This window comes from Lepidochelys olivacea, assembly GCF_965140295.1.
Source record: "Lepidochelys olivacea isolate rLepOli2 genome assembly, chromosome: 20".
NCBI classification, from domain to species: domain Eukaryota; kingdom Metazoa; phylum Chordata; order Testudines; family Cheloniidae; genus Lepidochelys; species Lepidochelys olivacea.
This window is the reverse complement of record NC_140430.1, coordinates 18,499,542-18,512,912: the sequence shown is the minus strand read 5'-3', so window position 1 is coordinate 18,512,912 and position 13,371 is coordinate 18,499,542. Positions and strand designations below refer to the sequence as shown.

General features: G+C 63.5%; 1 protein-coding gene across 2 annotated transcripts; it reads left to right on the top strand.

Annotated features, from left to right (window-relative positions):
- The first annotated feature begins 290 nt into the window (after positions 1-290).
- Positions 291-12,326, top strand: ODAD3 (outer dynein arm docking complex subunit 3). Of its 2 annotated transcripts, none has more exons than XM_084610505.1 (13): positions 291-1,046; positions 2,623-2,744; positions 4,789-4,866; positions 5,382-5,561; positions 6,938-7,039; positions 7,298-7,423; positions 7,904-8,026; positions 8,487-8,645; positions 9,816-9,976; positions 10,477-10,633; positions 10,971-11,123; positions 11,248-11,332; positions 11,590-12,326. In XM_084610505.1, the coding sequence occupies exons 1-13, from the start codon at positions 962-964 to the stop codon at positions 11,715-11,717; spliced, it is 1,659 nt and encodes a 552-aa protein (XP_084466631.1). In that variant the 5' UTR covers positions 291-961; the 3' UTR covers positions 11,718-12,326. The 2 variants fall into 2 exon arrangements, with proteins under 2 accessions (XP_084466631.1, XP_084466630.1); XM_084610504.1 differs by having other exon boundaries at positions 293-1,046; positions 10,968-11,123; positions 11,590-12,325.
- The last annotated feature ends 1,045 nt before the right edge of the window (positions 12,327-13,371 follow it).

The window sequence follows — 13,371 nt, the reverse complement described above, 5'->3', positions numbered from 1 at the left end:
TTGAATGTGGCGGAAGTCTCCCGGCCAACAATAGCAAGGGGGGCCGGGGGAGAGGAAGCGGGAGGGGGAGAAGAGGATGTCTCCCAGTCTCCCCCTCCTCCACTGGACGGCGGCGGAGTGGGGCAGCGCGGTTACCAAGCTCCCAAACAGTGGGTCAAAGGCCGGTGACCTTCTTCCCATCATGCCCCGCCGCACCCGCGCCCCGGCGGCCAATGGGAGGCTTTGTGTCAGCGTTGGTTGCCATGGCGAGCTGGGCGGAGGATGTTGAATGGGGAGCGGGGCCTTGGAGGGGCGCAGAGGCGGCTGCCGGGCGGGGGAAGCTCGGGCACTGAGGGGAGTGGAGCCACCCGCTGGGGTGCTACCTCCCCTCCCCGGGGTGCCCCCCATCTGCCCTAGTTTGCCCCCAGCGTGCCCCCCATCTTCCCTGGGGTGCTCCCCCTCCTGCCCCAGGGTGCCCCCATCTTCCCCAGGGTGCCCCCCATCTTCCCCAGGGTGCCCCCCATCTTTCCCTGGGTGCCCCCTCTCCTGTCCAGGGTGCTCCCTCTCCTGCCCTAGGGTGCCCCCATCTGCCCTAGGGTGCCCCCCATTGTGCCCCCCATCTTCCCCAGGGTACCCCCCGTCTTCCCCTGGGTGCCCCCTCTCCTGTCCAGGGTGCTCCCTCTCCTGCCCTAGGGTGCCCCCCATTGTGCCCCCCATCTTCCCCAGGGTACCCCCATCTTCCCCTGGGTACCCCCCATCTTCCCCTGGGTGCCCCCTCTCCTGCCCTAGGGTGCCCCCCATCTTCCCCTGGGTGCCCCTTCTCCGTGCCCAGAGTGCCCCCTCTCCATACCCAGGGTGCCCCATCTGCCCTAGGGTGCCCCCTCTCCCTGCCCAGGGTGCTCCCCTGAGAGCTCTAGCGTGCCTCTGTGCCTCGGCACCCTGCTCTCCAGCACCTTGCTAGTGCCAGGGGGCTGCTGCCACCATGCCTGCAACGCTGGACCCTGCCGGGGTGAAGCCCCCAGTCCACGAGCAGATCTCAGAGCTGCAGAATAAGATACAGCTCCTAGGTACGTAGCTGTTCCCCACCCACTGGGTGGGGTGGGGGTGCTTGCCCTGCGGGTGGGCAGGAGAGGGGGGTGGGGGTCAGCATTCAGAAGTGGGAGAGGTCCCTGCATGTGGCTCTCCATCTGCATCAGTGCTTCCTTCTCAACTCAAGCTGCCCCCAGCGTGCTGTTAACCCAGAGTGGGGTGGAGGGGGTTAAATTCTTCTCTCCAGCAACAGCTTCCTGCACAGCAAAATCCAGCCCCAAGCTGGGGATGATGAGGAAGAATAATCCCTCTCTTATATAGTGCTTCTTGTCCGTAGATCTCAAAGCGATTTACCAAGGCGGCTAGTACTATTATCCTCATTTTACCGAAGGGGAAACTGAGACACAGAGCAGGGAAATGGTTTGTGCGAGGTTGCCCAGCAGGCCAGTTGCAGAGTTGGGAATAGAATCCAGGTATCCTGAGTCCCAGTCCAGTGCTCCATCCCCTAGGAGTAGATGGGGCGGCGAGGAGAGCAGAGGTGCTTTAGCCACACAGCCTTTAGACTCTGGAACTCCCTGCCACTGGATGGCGCTGAGGTGGAGAACAGCAGGATTGGAAGAAGGACTGGCTATGGATAGGGTCCTACCAAATTCGCTGTCCATTTTGGTCAATTTCACAGTCATAGGATTTTAAAAATAGTCAATTTCATGATTTCCGGGATTTAAATCTGAAATTTCATGGTGTTGTACAGTAATAGCAGGGGGTCTGGACCCAAAAAGGAATTCTGGGGGGTTGCAAGGTTATTAGAGGGGAGTTGCCGTACTGCCACCCTTACTTCTGCGCTGCAGCTGCGGGGTGCTGCCTTCAGAGCTGGGCGCCCGGCCGACAGCTGCTGCTCTCCGGCCGCCCAGCTCTGAAGGCAAACCTTGTGATCCCCCTGCCACTCCCTTTTGGGGCAGGACCCCCAATCTGAGAAACGCTGGTCTCCCCCATGAAATCTGTGTAGTATGGGGTAGAAGCACACAAAAGACCAGATTTCATGGTCCGGGATGCATTTTTCATGGCCAAGAATTTGGTAGGGTTTTAGCTATGGATAACAAGATCCAGAGTTAGAACAGTTCATGCTATCAAAGAGCATTGGAAGGGATAAAACCCAATGCTTTGGCCAGTCTTGAGCTATTAGAGACTAGATGGGACCTCTGGGGAGCACACTAGCCCCCATCTGCTATTGCAGAGGGTTTCTTGTGCCTTCCGCTGAAGCTGTCTGCTTTCAGAGTCAGGGTGGTGAGCTAGATGGGCCCTGTATTTCCTGTGGATGTACCCCAGGTTTCAAAGCAAGTGACCTAAACAAGGCAAGGAGGCATTCAGAGGGGCCTTCCTATTGGGTTGCCTTTCTCTAGCTCAGTTGCAGAACATCTGGCTGATAAGTGCCCCCTAGGGACCAGGGTTCTTTGGTGGCACAGAGGGGAGAGCATCTCAGAGGTATCCCATCCAAGTCCTGGCCATGCTAGCCCTTGCTTTGATTGGGCGAGCCGAGGGCCTGACAGGCAGTGGCCCAGCTGCCTGTACTTGTTGGTAACTCCCCCACGTGGGGCTGTTTTGCCCCCTTGGTAGAGGGCGACCGGAAAGCTTTCTACGAGAGCTCCCAGTGGACCATCAAGAAGAACAGGGAGTCCATTGTCTGGCTGCGGCAGGAGAACAAAAAGCTGCACAAGAAGCTGGCGGCCATCCTGGCGGTGAGCAGTCCCCAGGGCTGGCAGGGCGCTCAGAGCCTGTGGCATGAGTGTGTGGCCCTGCTCCCTTCAGGGTGTGCTTTGGTTGCCCGTGAGCTGGAGAGCAGCAGCCCCCCACTCAGAGACTTCTTTCAGCTCTTGTTGTGGTCCAGTGTTGAGGCATTTCTGTGGGGTTGGGAGGTGTATGGGGCTGGGTGGGCGGGAGGTTTATGAGGGTGTGGCAGAGCGTTTTAGGGTGCACAGGTGCGGAAGACATGGGGTCCTGCGGGTGTGTGTATGCAGGTTGGGGTATATGTAGGGGTGTGAGCATGAGGGTGTGGGGGGTATAAGTGGGGGTGAGTATCTGTTGGGGTGGGTGGGGTGTTATTTTGGGGGTGTGCGTGGGAGATGTGAGCGTGAGGGTCTGGGGGATGGGTGGGGGGGTGAGCGTGTGGGTCTGTGGGGGTTATTTTTGGGGTGTGGGGGGGATGTGAGGGTCTATGGGGGTGGGGTGGGGGTGTAGGAGGGTGCAGGGAAGTGTATAGGGGTGTGCAGATGGGGAATATGTGTGAAGATGGAGGGTGTATCAGGTACTGTACATTATTAGGTGGATTACGGTAGGGCCTAGGGGCCCCAGCCTTGGCCCAGGACCCCGTTGTGCCAGGCGCTGCACGATCACAGAACAAAGAGACCATCCCTGCCCCGAAGAGCTTCCAAGCTAAGTAAAAGACAGGAGATGGCAGGTGGCGACAGGCAGGTGGGGAGACTTAAGCAAACTGACAGCATTGGTCAGCATGATGGGCCGTGGGCGTAGCTCACCGGCTGCCTACGTGTTGTGGAGGATTTTCCAGAGCAGGGTTGATAGCAGCCCCCCCCTTCTCTCTCCACACCAGGGTGTGGGTGACAAAAGGAGAAACCAAATATCTGCTTCAGCAGGATGTGCCTGAGATCTGCCTCCTGGACCAAAGTGTTCCCACCGCGATCTAGCAGCCGGTGAGCTGAGCCCGCTGGCCGGCACCGTCTCGCTGCCTGGCGCTCTCACCGGCCGTCTCCTGGTGTGCCGAATAGCGCCCTCGATTCCAGGGCCAGGAGGGACGACGGCGATCGTCTAGGCTGAGCTGTGAAGAACGCCGGCCGCAGAACTGCCCTGAATGATCTCCTGTTGGAGCTAGAGAAAAGAGCCAGCCTTGACTTTAAAACGGGCAGGGAGGGAGAGTCCCCGCAGGCCCTGGCGAATTGCTCCCCTGGGGTTAAAAATGAGCTACTTATTTCCAGTCTGAACTGGTCTAGCTGCAGCTCTTGTTAGGGCTTTGGCTGCTGGACTGGGGAGCTCCTCTGATCGTCTTGCTGGTCCCCACGCCGGCACTTTGAAATCGTGATCACGCCACCCCTTAACCGTCGCTTTGGGAAACTGACCCGATGCTGCTCCTTGGGCCTGCGGCTATCGGGCCTTTAATCGTTCTCCTGGCTCTTCTCTGAACCCTCTCCCAGTGACCTAGATAAGCTCTCCCGGGCCGGGATTGGCTTTGTGTTCTGTGCCTGTACAGCGCCTGGCACAACCGGGTCCTGTGCCATGGCCGGGGCTCCTAAACGCTACCATACTTCCCCTTATAAATAACACAGTGGGGTCCTGGCCCGTGCCTTGGGTGTCTAGGTGCTACCGTAATACTCCTAATAAATAATGTACAGCATTTAGCACCATGGGGTTCTGGCCCATGCCTTGGGTGCCTCGGTGCTACCGTAATACACCTAATAAATAATGTACAGCACCTACCACAATGGGGTCCTGGCCCATGTCTTGGGTTCCTAGGTGCTACCATAATACACCTAATGTACAGTACAGTGCTCAGCCCAATGGCTTATGACTGTGCTGCCAGGCTGCTACCACAATACAAACAGTGAAAGCTCATTCCCACCCACCTTGTCTGCTTGTTACTGGACCAAGGGACGGTGGGGGCAGGCGTGTCCAGGAATCGGGGCGTCTGTTCCGCAGATCAATGTGCCGGGACTGGAAGTGTCACCTGGCCCGAGGAGCTCTGAGGGTGACAGCAGCCGTCTCTTTCTGCAGGGAGAGGAACAAATCATAAAAGAGGTGTTCCGGGACCGGGCTGCCGAAAAGGCCTCGCTGAAAAATAAAAGTGGAGAGGTGTGTGGGTTTTTGCGCCGTGCTGTGTGCCAGGCCAGCTGGTCAAGGCTACGGATGAACGGTCGCCAGGCCCGCATTTCTAGGAGGGAAAAAGAGAGAAATCAGGGGCATCTGCAGAGGTGTCGGGAGCCCAGGGCTGGGATGGCAGGGGCTGTGGGTCGGGATTGGGGGCACTGGCAGAGCTGGGATATCAGGGGGCTGTGGGTCAGGATTGAGGGGGCACTAGAAGATCTGGGGGGGCAGGGCTGGGATAGCAGGGGGCTGTAGGTTGGGATTGAGGGTGGGTAACTCTGATCCCACGCTGAACATTGTGCAGGATCAGAGCCCGAAAGGGTCAGTTCTGTTTCCTGTTGGTATGAAACCAACCATGGGGTTTGGGGGCGGGGATCCCAGGGAAGGTCTGATTCAAGCTGAGGGCGACGTATTGGTGGGGTGATTTCAGTGGGAGCTGAGACGCTGCCTGGAAAACACCCCGCCCTGTACGATTTGCCCTTTCCCTCCTCTCTCCTCCCGAGGGCGCCATCGAGTTCATCAACCACCGCCTCTGCGAGAAGATCAACCGGCTGAACGACCTGAAGCACCAGGTGGAGGTGAGGAAGCGGCGGCTGGAGGAGCTGCAGCTGCAGTACGACTCCAAGGTGCGGGAGGCCCGGGGCTTCCAGGAGGTGGAGGAAGGGAATGTGGAGGCAGCCAAGGTGAGCGGGGGTTTCGGGGGGCAGGTGGGGGGTGAGGAGGCTTGCACTGACCCCAGCACAGCACTCACCCTTTCGGCGTTAGCCGGAGGGGGAGGTTCACTTCTGTGCTGAATGTGATTTATTAGGTGTATTACGATAATGCCCAGGACCCGGGCCTTGGCCCCGGGACCCTTTGTGCCAGGCTCTGTACACTAATAGTAGGTGTATTACGGTATCTCTGGCCTGGCTAATGCTCCGAGTGTGGGGACAAGGAGGGTGGGGAGGGTTTGGAACACCAGCCGCTGCCCCATTGGCTGTGGAGGCAGATCAGCCTGGGGGAGTCACAAACCATTGGCGACTTTTTTGGCTGGGAAGCTTCTGCCCTTGGGCACTGCCCATCCTGCTGACCACTAACCTTTCCCTTTGTCCCTGGGCTCCCCTTGTCTCCCTCCCGCTGATGTCTCTTGTGTTATATCGGGGAGGCAGCATGGCCTAGTGGATAGGCAGCTCTCCGGTCTGAGCTCTGAGCAGGGCAGCCGTAGCAAACTCATAAACCTGTGACACAGACCAGCCACTGGAGGGAGACAGCGCCCCTCGCTGCTGTCATGGGCCTGCCCCAGTTCTCAGGGTCAGAATCTCTGGCCCTGTTTCACGGGTGGGGAAACTGAGACACGGAGCGGGGATGTGACTGAGCTGGGACTAGAACCCTGGTCTCTGGAATTCCAGACCAGAGCCTCCTTCCCATGAGCCTCTGGGAGAGACCAGGGAAGCTAAGCCCACCCCCACCCTCCATGCAAGCACGAGTCATTTGCTGCCGTGAGTCGGCACTGGCAGCAGGGAGGGGGCATAAGAAGTTGCCGTTCCTGCCCCTCCTGCCGTGCTGAGAGCCGCCCGCCCTGCCCCAGGTTGCCTGGTGTGTGGCGTGATCACGGCTTCTCTTTTTGCTAAATAAATGGCAAATGCGGCTGTTTCCAAAACATGGGGAGGTATTTGGGGATCAAACTGGCCCTGGTGCCCGGAGTTGCCCTGCAGTAGGCCCAGAGGACGTGACAGGAGGGTGCCCTGGGCTCCGAGATGGGCACCAGGCTGTGCTGAATCCCTTTTGGCGCCGGTTCCTCCCGGCTGGCCGGCCCTGCTGCCTGCCGGGGCTGTAGGAGCCAGTAAAGTCTGCAGCACCACTGGTCCCGGACAGCCCTAATCTGAGGGTTCGGTTCAGCCCGCTCTGGGGACCAGGGGTCCTGGGAGGCAGGCCAAGGCCTCAGCCATCTGGGGAGGCAAGGGGGGGGCTCCCCACAGCCTGATCCAAAGCCGGGGAGTCCCTGGGCCTGGCTCCCATGGGGATCAGTGGCCTGCTGTGTGCGGGCGGCTCATTCGGTGGCATTCGTCTCCCCGCCCAGACCCTGCGCCGGCTGGAGAACCAGCTGGAGAAAGCCCGGCTGAAGGTGGAGGAGGCAGAGCACGTCACCGGCCTGTACCGCCAGCTCAAAGCTCACATGCAGGTGAGGGCCGCCGTGTGTGTACTGGACAGAGAAATTTCCCCCTTCATCCCACACACCCCCTGAGCTTCCGGGGTCAGGGCCTGGCCCTCCGCTCCCAGCCACCTCCAGCTCATGGATCCAGAGTGGTGGGATCCCCGCCGAGGTCCCCCCGGAGACCCGCAGGGTTGGGTCCAGGTGCCCTGGGGGTGGCTCCGAGCCGGGCACGTCCCCGCCCTCGGGAGCACAGCGGGGTGGGGAGCTGACACTGTTGCTCCCCAGGAGCAGAGCTTGACGGCGCAGACCCAGCTGGACGTGCTGGAAGCTGAGATCCTAAGGCTACACCAAGAGCTCCATGGCCTGCAAGCGATGAACACGGATGCACAGGCCACGCGGGATACCACCAGGGTATGGACGGGGGCACGAGGGTGTGGGTAGGAGATGGGGGGCACCAGGGTCTGGGCAGGGGACAGGGGGGCACCAGGGTCTGGGCGGGGAGTTGTGAGGGGATGGAGCATTGGGGGGCCACCAGGAGTTAGGGGAAACGCAGGCTCAGTGCAGCACCCAGTGAGATGGGGGCCACCAGGGCGAATCAGGACCCTGGTGCATCGAGGTGGGTATTCCTCCATCCTGCAGCAGTTCAGGCCAGTGGGTCAGCCCAGTACCCTCCACATCCCAGGTCAGACCCATGGGCCCATCTGAGACCGTACCCACCCACCCGCTCCATCCCAGCTCAGACCCGGGGGCCCGTCCTGGCCGGTACCCACTCGCTCCATCCCAGCTCAGACCCGGGGGCTTGTGACCAGCAGTGTCTGCTGGACTGACCTTTGCCCCGCACCTGGGCTTTTCCTCTGGGGGCTGACCCAGTGTTAACTGCCCCCCGTGCAGGAACAGCTCCAGCTCCAAGAAGACAGCATCTACCGGGAGAGGTACACGCGGGAGCTGAAGCTGTCGGAGCTGAAGAAGCAGGTGGAGGAGAGGAGGGCACAGAATGAGCGGGCAGAGAGACGGGTAAGGCTGGGGCGGGGGGGAGGGTGTACGCGGCACCCACCCTGGACAGCAGCAGCTCTCCAGCTGAGCAACCCCAGCTCATAACTGTTAGCCCCACTCGCCTCCCAGAGCTGGGAGAGAACCCAGGAGTCCTGGCTCCCAGCCCCTGCTCTCACCACTAGTCCCCACTCCGCTGCCACCATAGCGCTGAAGCGGTGCATCATGCCGGCCCTCCACCCTTGGGGCTTATCTCCCCCTCCCCCGGTGTCTGCTCAGCTGTGGGCTGCGGGTAGTGGAGGATGAGGGGAAATGTCATCTACCTTGGATCCAAGGCCACCCATAGGGGTTTACGTGAGACCCATAGAATATCAGGGTTGGAAGGGACCTCAGGAGGTCATCTAGTCCAACTCCCTGCTCAAAGCAGGACCAATCCCCAATTTTTGCCGGGCGGGGGGGCTCTGAGCGCCGCGTCTCTCCCCAGGCCCTGCGGGAGCGCCTGCCCTTGCAGACGGAGGAGCTGCTGAGCAACGCCCAGCGCAACAAGGGCACCATCCTCCGTGCCAGACAGCTGCTGGGCACAGTGGCGGTGGAGGAGACCTTCGAGAAGATCAAAACGGCCACCGGGGTCACCAACTCCAGGGTGAGAGGCTGAGGAGGGCTCTGCCCCCGGCACTGCCCCCAGGTCCCCAGCACTGCCCAGCCGAAACCACCACGGGCTCTAAGCACTAGGGTACGCTCCCCTCTCAGGGCCAAGGATACATCCCAGGAGTCCTGCTCTAACAGTTAGACTCCGCTGCCTCCCTGAGCCATGAACAGAACCCAGGAGTCCTGGCTCTAACCTCTCCCCCTCCCTCAGCCCGCCCCCCCATGGCATAGGTCTTGGTCCCGAGGCTGGGGTAGATCCAGGGGTAGCGAGGGGGTGCCCTCTGGCCAGTCCCATGACCCTCTCCCCAGCCCAGGCCCCCACGAGTCGCTCATGGCCCCTCCTCGCCATCGCATGGCAGCCAAACGACCTGCCCATCATTCGACCTCCGCCAGTCACCCGCCAACTCCCCCCGGCAGCGCGTGGGGGTGCCCCCACTCAGAAATCACCCCCCAACCCAGGAGAGTTGTGGCCAGCGGGGCCCCACCCCCCAGCTACCTGTCTCAGGGAGGAGGGGACGTGCCACTTCCCAAGGTCCTTGGGAAGCAGGTCGGTGCCAGCCGGCTGGTCTCCTTCACGCACGCCACTCACCCGGAGCCACTGCCATGGCGACGGCGGGCTGACAGCCAAGCTATCTTGGTTATCGGCTTCCCCGGCCAGAGCCGGAGCGGGAAGAGCCGCGGGCGCCGGCCCCCTGCCTGGAACAGCGAGCAGTTGGGTGGCCATGGGTGCCAGGCCTCTGGCTGTCCCTGCCAGCTGGGCACCGGGCTGCCCTCGTCTCTCCCCACACACTGATTCTCTTGGGGGGTTTGGAACGCTGGTGGGACAACGCAGCATGGGCAGTGCCCTCCCCGCTCCACCCCGCTGGAGGAGAGAACCCAGGAGTCCTGCCTCCCAGCCCCCCCATCTGCAGTAGCCACTAGCCTCCACTCCCCGCCCAGAGCTGGAGGAGAGAACCCAGGAGTCCTGCCTCCCAGCCCCCCCATCTGCAGTAGCCACTAGCCTCCACTCCCCGCCCAGAGCTGGAGGAGAGAACCCAGGAGTCCTGCCTCCCAGCCCCCCCCGCCCACTTCCACCCTCCCCGGAGGTGGCTGCGTTTTGGCAGAGAGGGGCGTAAGGGGCCTGGCCATGGCCCTGGGGGGCTCTAACACCCCGCACCCCCGGCAGGAGGTGGTGAAACGGTTCCTGGCCCAAGGAGAGACCTTCCAGCAGCTAGAGCAGCTGACGACGCAGAACGAGGAGGCCCTGGTACAGCTGCGGGAGGAGAAGGAGGCGCTGGAGGCCGAGCTGCAGGCCCTCACCTACTCGGGGGAGGCCCGGGTGACGGGGTGAGCTGCCAACCCCCCCACCCCTGCTGGTGTGTAGAGGCTGGAGGCCCCAGAGCCCTTCAGTACGTGGGGGGGTAGGGGGGGCGGCTCTTGTGTAAGGGGGGGGAGAGGGGGCTTGTGGTTAGAGCGGGGGTGGGCGTTCTGGGTGGCAGGACTCCTGGGTTCTGTCCCCAGCTCTGGGCTGGGAGTGGGGGCTTGTGGTTAGAGCGGGGGTGGGCGTTCTGGGTGACAGGACTCCTGGGTTCTGTCCCCAGCTCTCGGCAGGGAGTGGGGGCTTATGGTTAGAGCGAGAGTGGGGGTGCTGGGTGGCAGGACTCCTGGGTTCTGTCCCCAGCTCTGAGTGGGGAGTGGGAGCCAGTGGTTAGAGCGGGGGGGGAGGGGCTGGGAGCAAGAGCTCCCCCTGTGTTGGCTGGAGCTAAGGGCAGGAGTTCTCTGTCCCTGCCCCGCCCCCGGGGTAGGCAGTGCCCACAGCGCTGATGCCCACCCTGCCCCCTGCCCAGGGCCCAGCGCCTGCTGGAGGAGCTGCGAACTCACCTGCGCCAGGAGGAGACGCAGCGCGACGTGGCCAAGGGGCAGCTGGACAAGGTGACGCGGGTGCTGCTGGTGGCCAAGGCGGGCGTGGAGCACCTGGCCAGAAAGGTTCAGCATATCCAGCTGGTGAGCGAACAAGAGGGCAGCCCCCTGGCGCAGCACCCCCTGCAGGCTGCTGGGGCCAGGCTGGGGGTAGGAAGGGGCTGGCGGACACAGACGGACCCTGCAGTTTGTACTTGCCCTGCAGTGGCCGGTATCGCCACCAGGGGGCCCCTTGGCCACGCCCTGGGCTAAACACAAGGGAGGGGGTTGGTGAGTCGCAGGCTGGCATGAACGCTGCTGGGATCGGGGGTCAGGACTCCTGGGTCCTATCCCCAGCTCTGACACTGACCTACGGCGAGTCCCCGCCCACAGTCGTGCCTCAGTTTCCCCCATGCGGTGGACACTGTTATCCCCCCAGAAGAACGGGCGCTTTGCTGAGGCCCCGCCGGACGAGGTCGCCGGCGACTACGTGCTGGAGCTGCTGGCGGAGACAGAGGAGAAGCTGCTCAAGGTGCTGGCCGAGCTGGGCGACCAGGACCAGAGGGAGCTGCTGCAGAAAATCGCAGAGGAGGAGGTGGGCTCGGGGCAGGGCTCCCCTTTTCACCCCCTCCCTGACAGCCCCTCCAGCCTCCCCGTCCCCCATCCCCGGGACTGGGCCAGGCGCCCCCCGGCCGCTCTAACGCTGCCCTCTCTCGCAGTTCCACGCTAACCTGGAGGGGCGCCTGCCCAGCGCCAACGTCCGGGTGAAGCTGCCCGTCGCCCAGAAGCAGGACATGTACTATGGTGAGTGTGTGGGGGGGTCTCCCCAGATTGGAAGAGGCAAAGGTGCGCGTGGCAGGGGGTGAGATGTGGGCTGGGTGGGGGGTGAGGTGGAGTGGGGGGGCTGGGAGTGGGGCTATGGGGAGAATTGGGGTGGTACTGTGGGGGTGAGGGGAGCTGGTGGGGTGGGGGGCAAGGCCTGCTGGCAGCGCAGGGTGTGGGGGGGCAGCGGTTGCTCTGCCCCCCCCACACCAGCCTGCGCCCCCCGTCTCTGCCCCCAGACGAGGAAGACAGCGGGGACGAGGGCGACGTGGTGACGCGGGCTGCCCTCAAGCGCCAGTCCCAGCAGATCATTGAAGCCAAGACCAAGCGCCGCAACCGCCCCAAGAAGAAGGAGGGGAAGCTGTAGCCAGCCGGGGGGGGCTCGGAGCTCAGTCCCCCCCCCGCAGGGCCATTGCGAGGGTATTAAAGGCATAGCAAGCTCCAGTCCAGGCCCTTGACTGTGAGCCGCCCCCTCAAAGACCCTAGGCCCTGCCAGCCCGCCCCTGATCCCAGCAACCCCCCATGGTGGCCTCTAGGGCTGGGGGTCGGGGGTCGGGGGTCCAGGGTTAGTGGGGCGGCAGCCCCAGCCCCACGTAGCTCCTGCCCTTGGCGGGGGGGGGGCAGGGTGAAGGTCAGGGGCCCAAGTCAGTCGGCGGGGGGGCAGGGTGAAGGTCAGGGGCCCAAGTCAGTCGTGGAGGATGGGGAGCTGCCCCAGGGCGACCCCTCAGGCTGGGGAGCAAGCAGGGCTCCCTGGGGCTGGGCCCCTCCCCTTCCCCGCCTTAGGGGGGAAAACAGCCCCCTGCCCCCTCCTCCTGCCCCAACCCCCTCTCCTGCTCCCGCCACCCCCCGCCCGCAGGCAGAGGGTGAATCGCAGCCTGGGCCTCTCGGGCTCCCTGCTGCCTCTCGCGGCTTCCCCCCTCCGCACTGGGACCCCCAAGCACCCCCCCCGATGACCCCCCGTGTGCAGTGTGTGATTCAATAAAGCCACTCGGGCGGAGCAGCCCCTGGTTTGGTGCAGTGTGATGGACATCCCCTCCCCCGCGAGGCCTGGGGGCAGCATGGGGCACGGGGCGATTAGCATGACTAGCACCCCCTAACGCCCCCCTGGGGCCAGTGCTGACTGCGGGGGGAGAGCGCCCCCGGCCGAGCCCCCCCCACAGCACGGCGCCCCCTAACGCCGCTCTGGGGCCAGTGCTGACTGCGGGGGGAGAGCGCCCCCGGCCGAGCCCCCCCACAGCACGGCGCCCCCTAACGCCGCCCTGGGGCCAGTGCTGACTGCGGGGGGAGAGCGCCCCCGGCCGAGCCCCCCCACAGCACGGCGCCCCCTAACGCTGCCCTGGGGCCAGTGCTGACTGCGGGGGGAGAGCGCCCCCTGCCGAGCCCCCCCACAGCACGGCGCCCCCTAACGCCCCCCTGGGGCCAGTGCTGACTGAGGGGAGGGAGGGCATCCCCTGCTGAGCCCCTGCCCTGCTCCCTGCAGCACAGCGCCCCCTAGTGCTGCCCTGGGGCTGGCTGCAGAAACCAAGAGCCCCCCTCCCTTGGCTGCAGCCCCTGCATGGACCGGGGGTGGGTGGGGGGGCGCGAGTGGCAAAGATTTGATCCCCACTGGGCTCTGCCTCACTGCAGCCCCAGGAGCCAGAATCTCCGTCCCCCCACATCCTGGCCCCAGACTCTGATCCCAGAGAGCCAGCCTTCCTAGCTGCCAAACCCCACTCAGCTACCGCCGACACCCTTTGCAATCTTGTGCCTCAGTTTCCCCTCATCAGAAAGGGGGGCTTGTAACCACTCCTCTTGGAGGCGGATCTGCCACCCGCTCCGTGCTGCTGGGCGAGTGGCCCTGGGAGCGGGGCCGTTGCCAAGGCTGCGTCCTCCAGCTGCCGGGGGGCAGGGATTGTCCTATGGCCAGCATGATACTGACCCCGGTGCAGCGCTTTTGGGGGCACAGAGGGCGGCGAGGGCTCTCCAGCAAGGGGTGCCAAACAGGGGCTGCCCCAGACAGAGAGGGGAAGCCAGGCTGGAAT

Excerpts from the sequence above, each read along its gene's own strand:
- ODAD3 (XM_084610504.1), top strand. The coding sequence starts at position 962 with ATGCCTGCAACGCTGGACCCTGCCGGGGTGAAGCCCCCAGTCCACGAG. Across the intron at positions 1,047-2,622 it reads GAATAAGATACAGCTCCTAG|AGGGCGACCGGAAAGCTTTC; the intron begins GTACGTAGCTGT and ends CCCCCTTGGTAG. Across the intron at positions 2,745-4,788 it reads AGCTGGCGGCCATCCTGGCG|GGAGAGGAACAAATCATAAA; the intron begins GTGAGCAGTCCC and ends CTCTTTCTGCAG.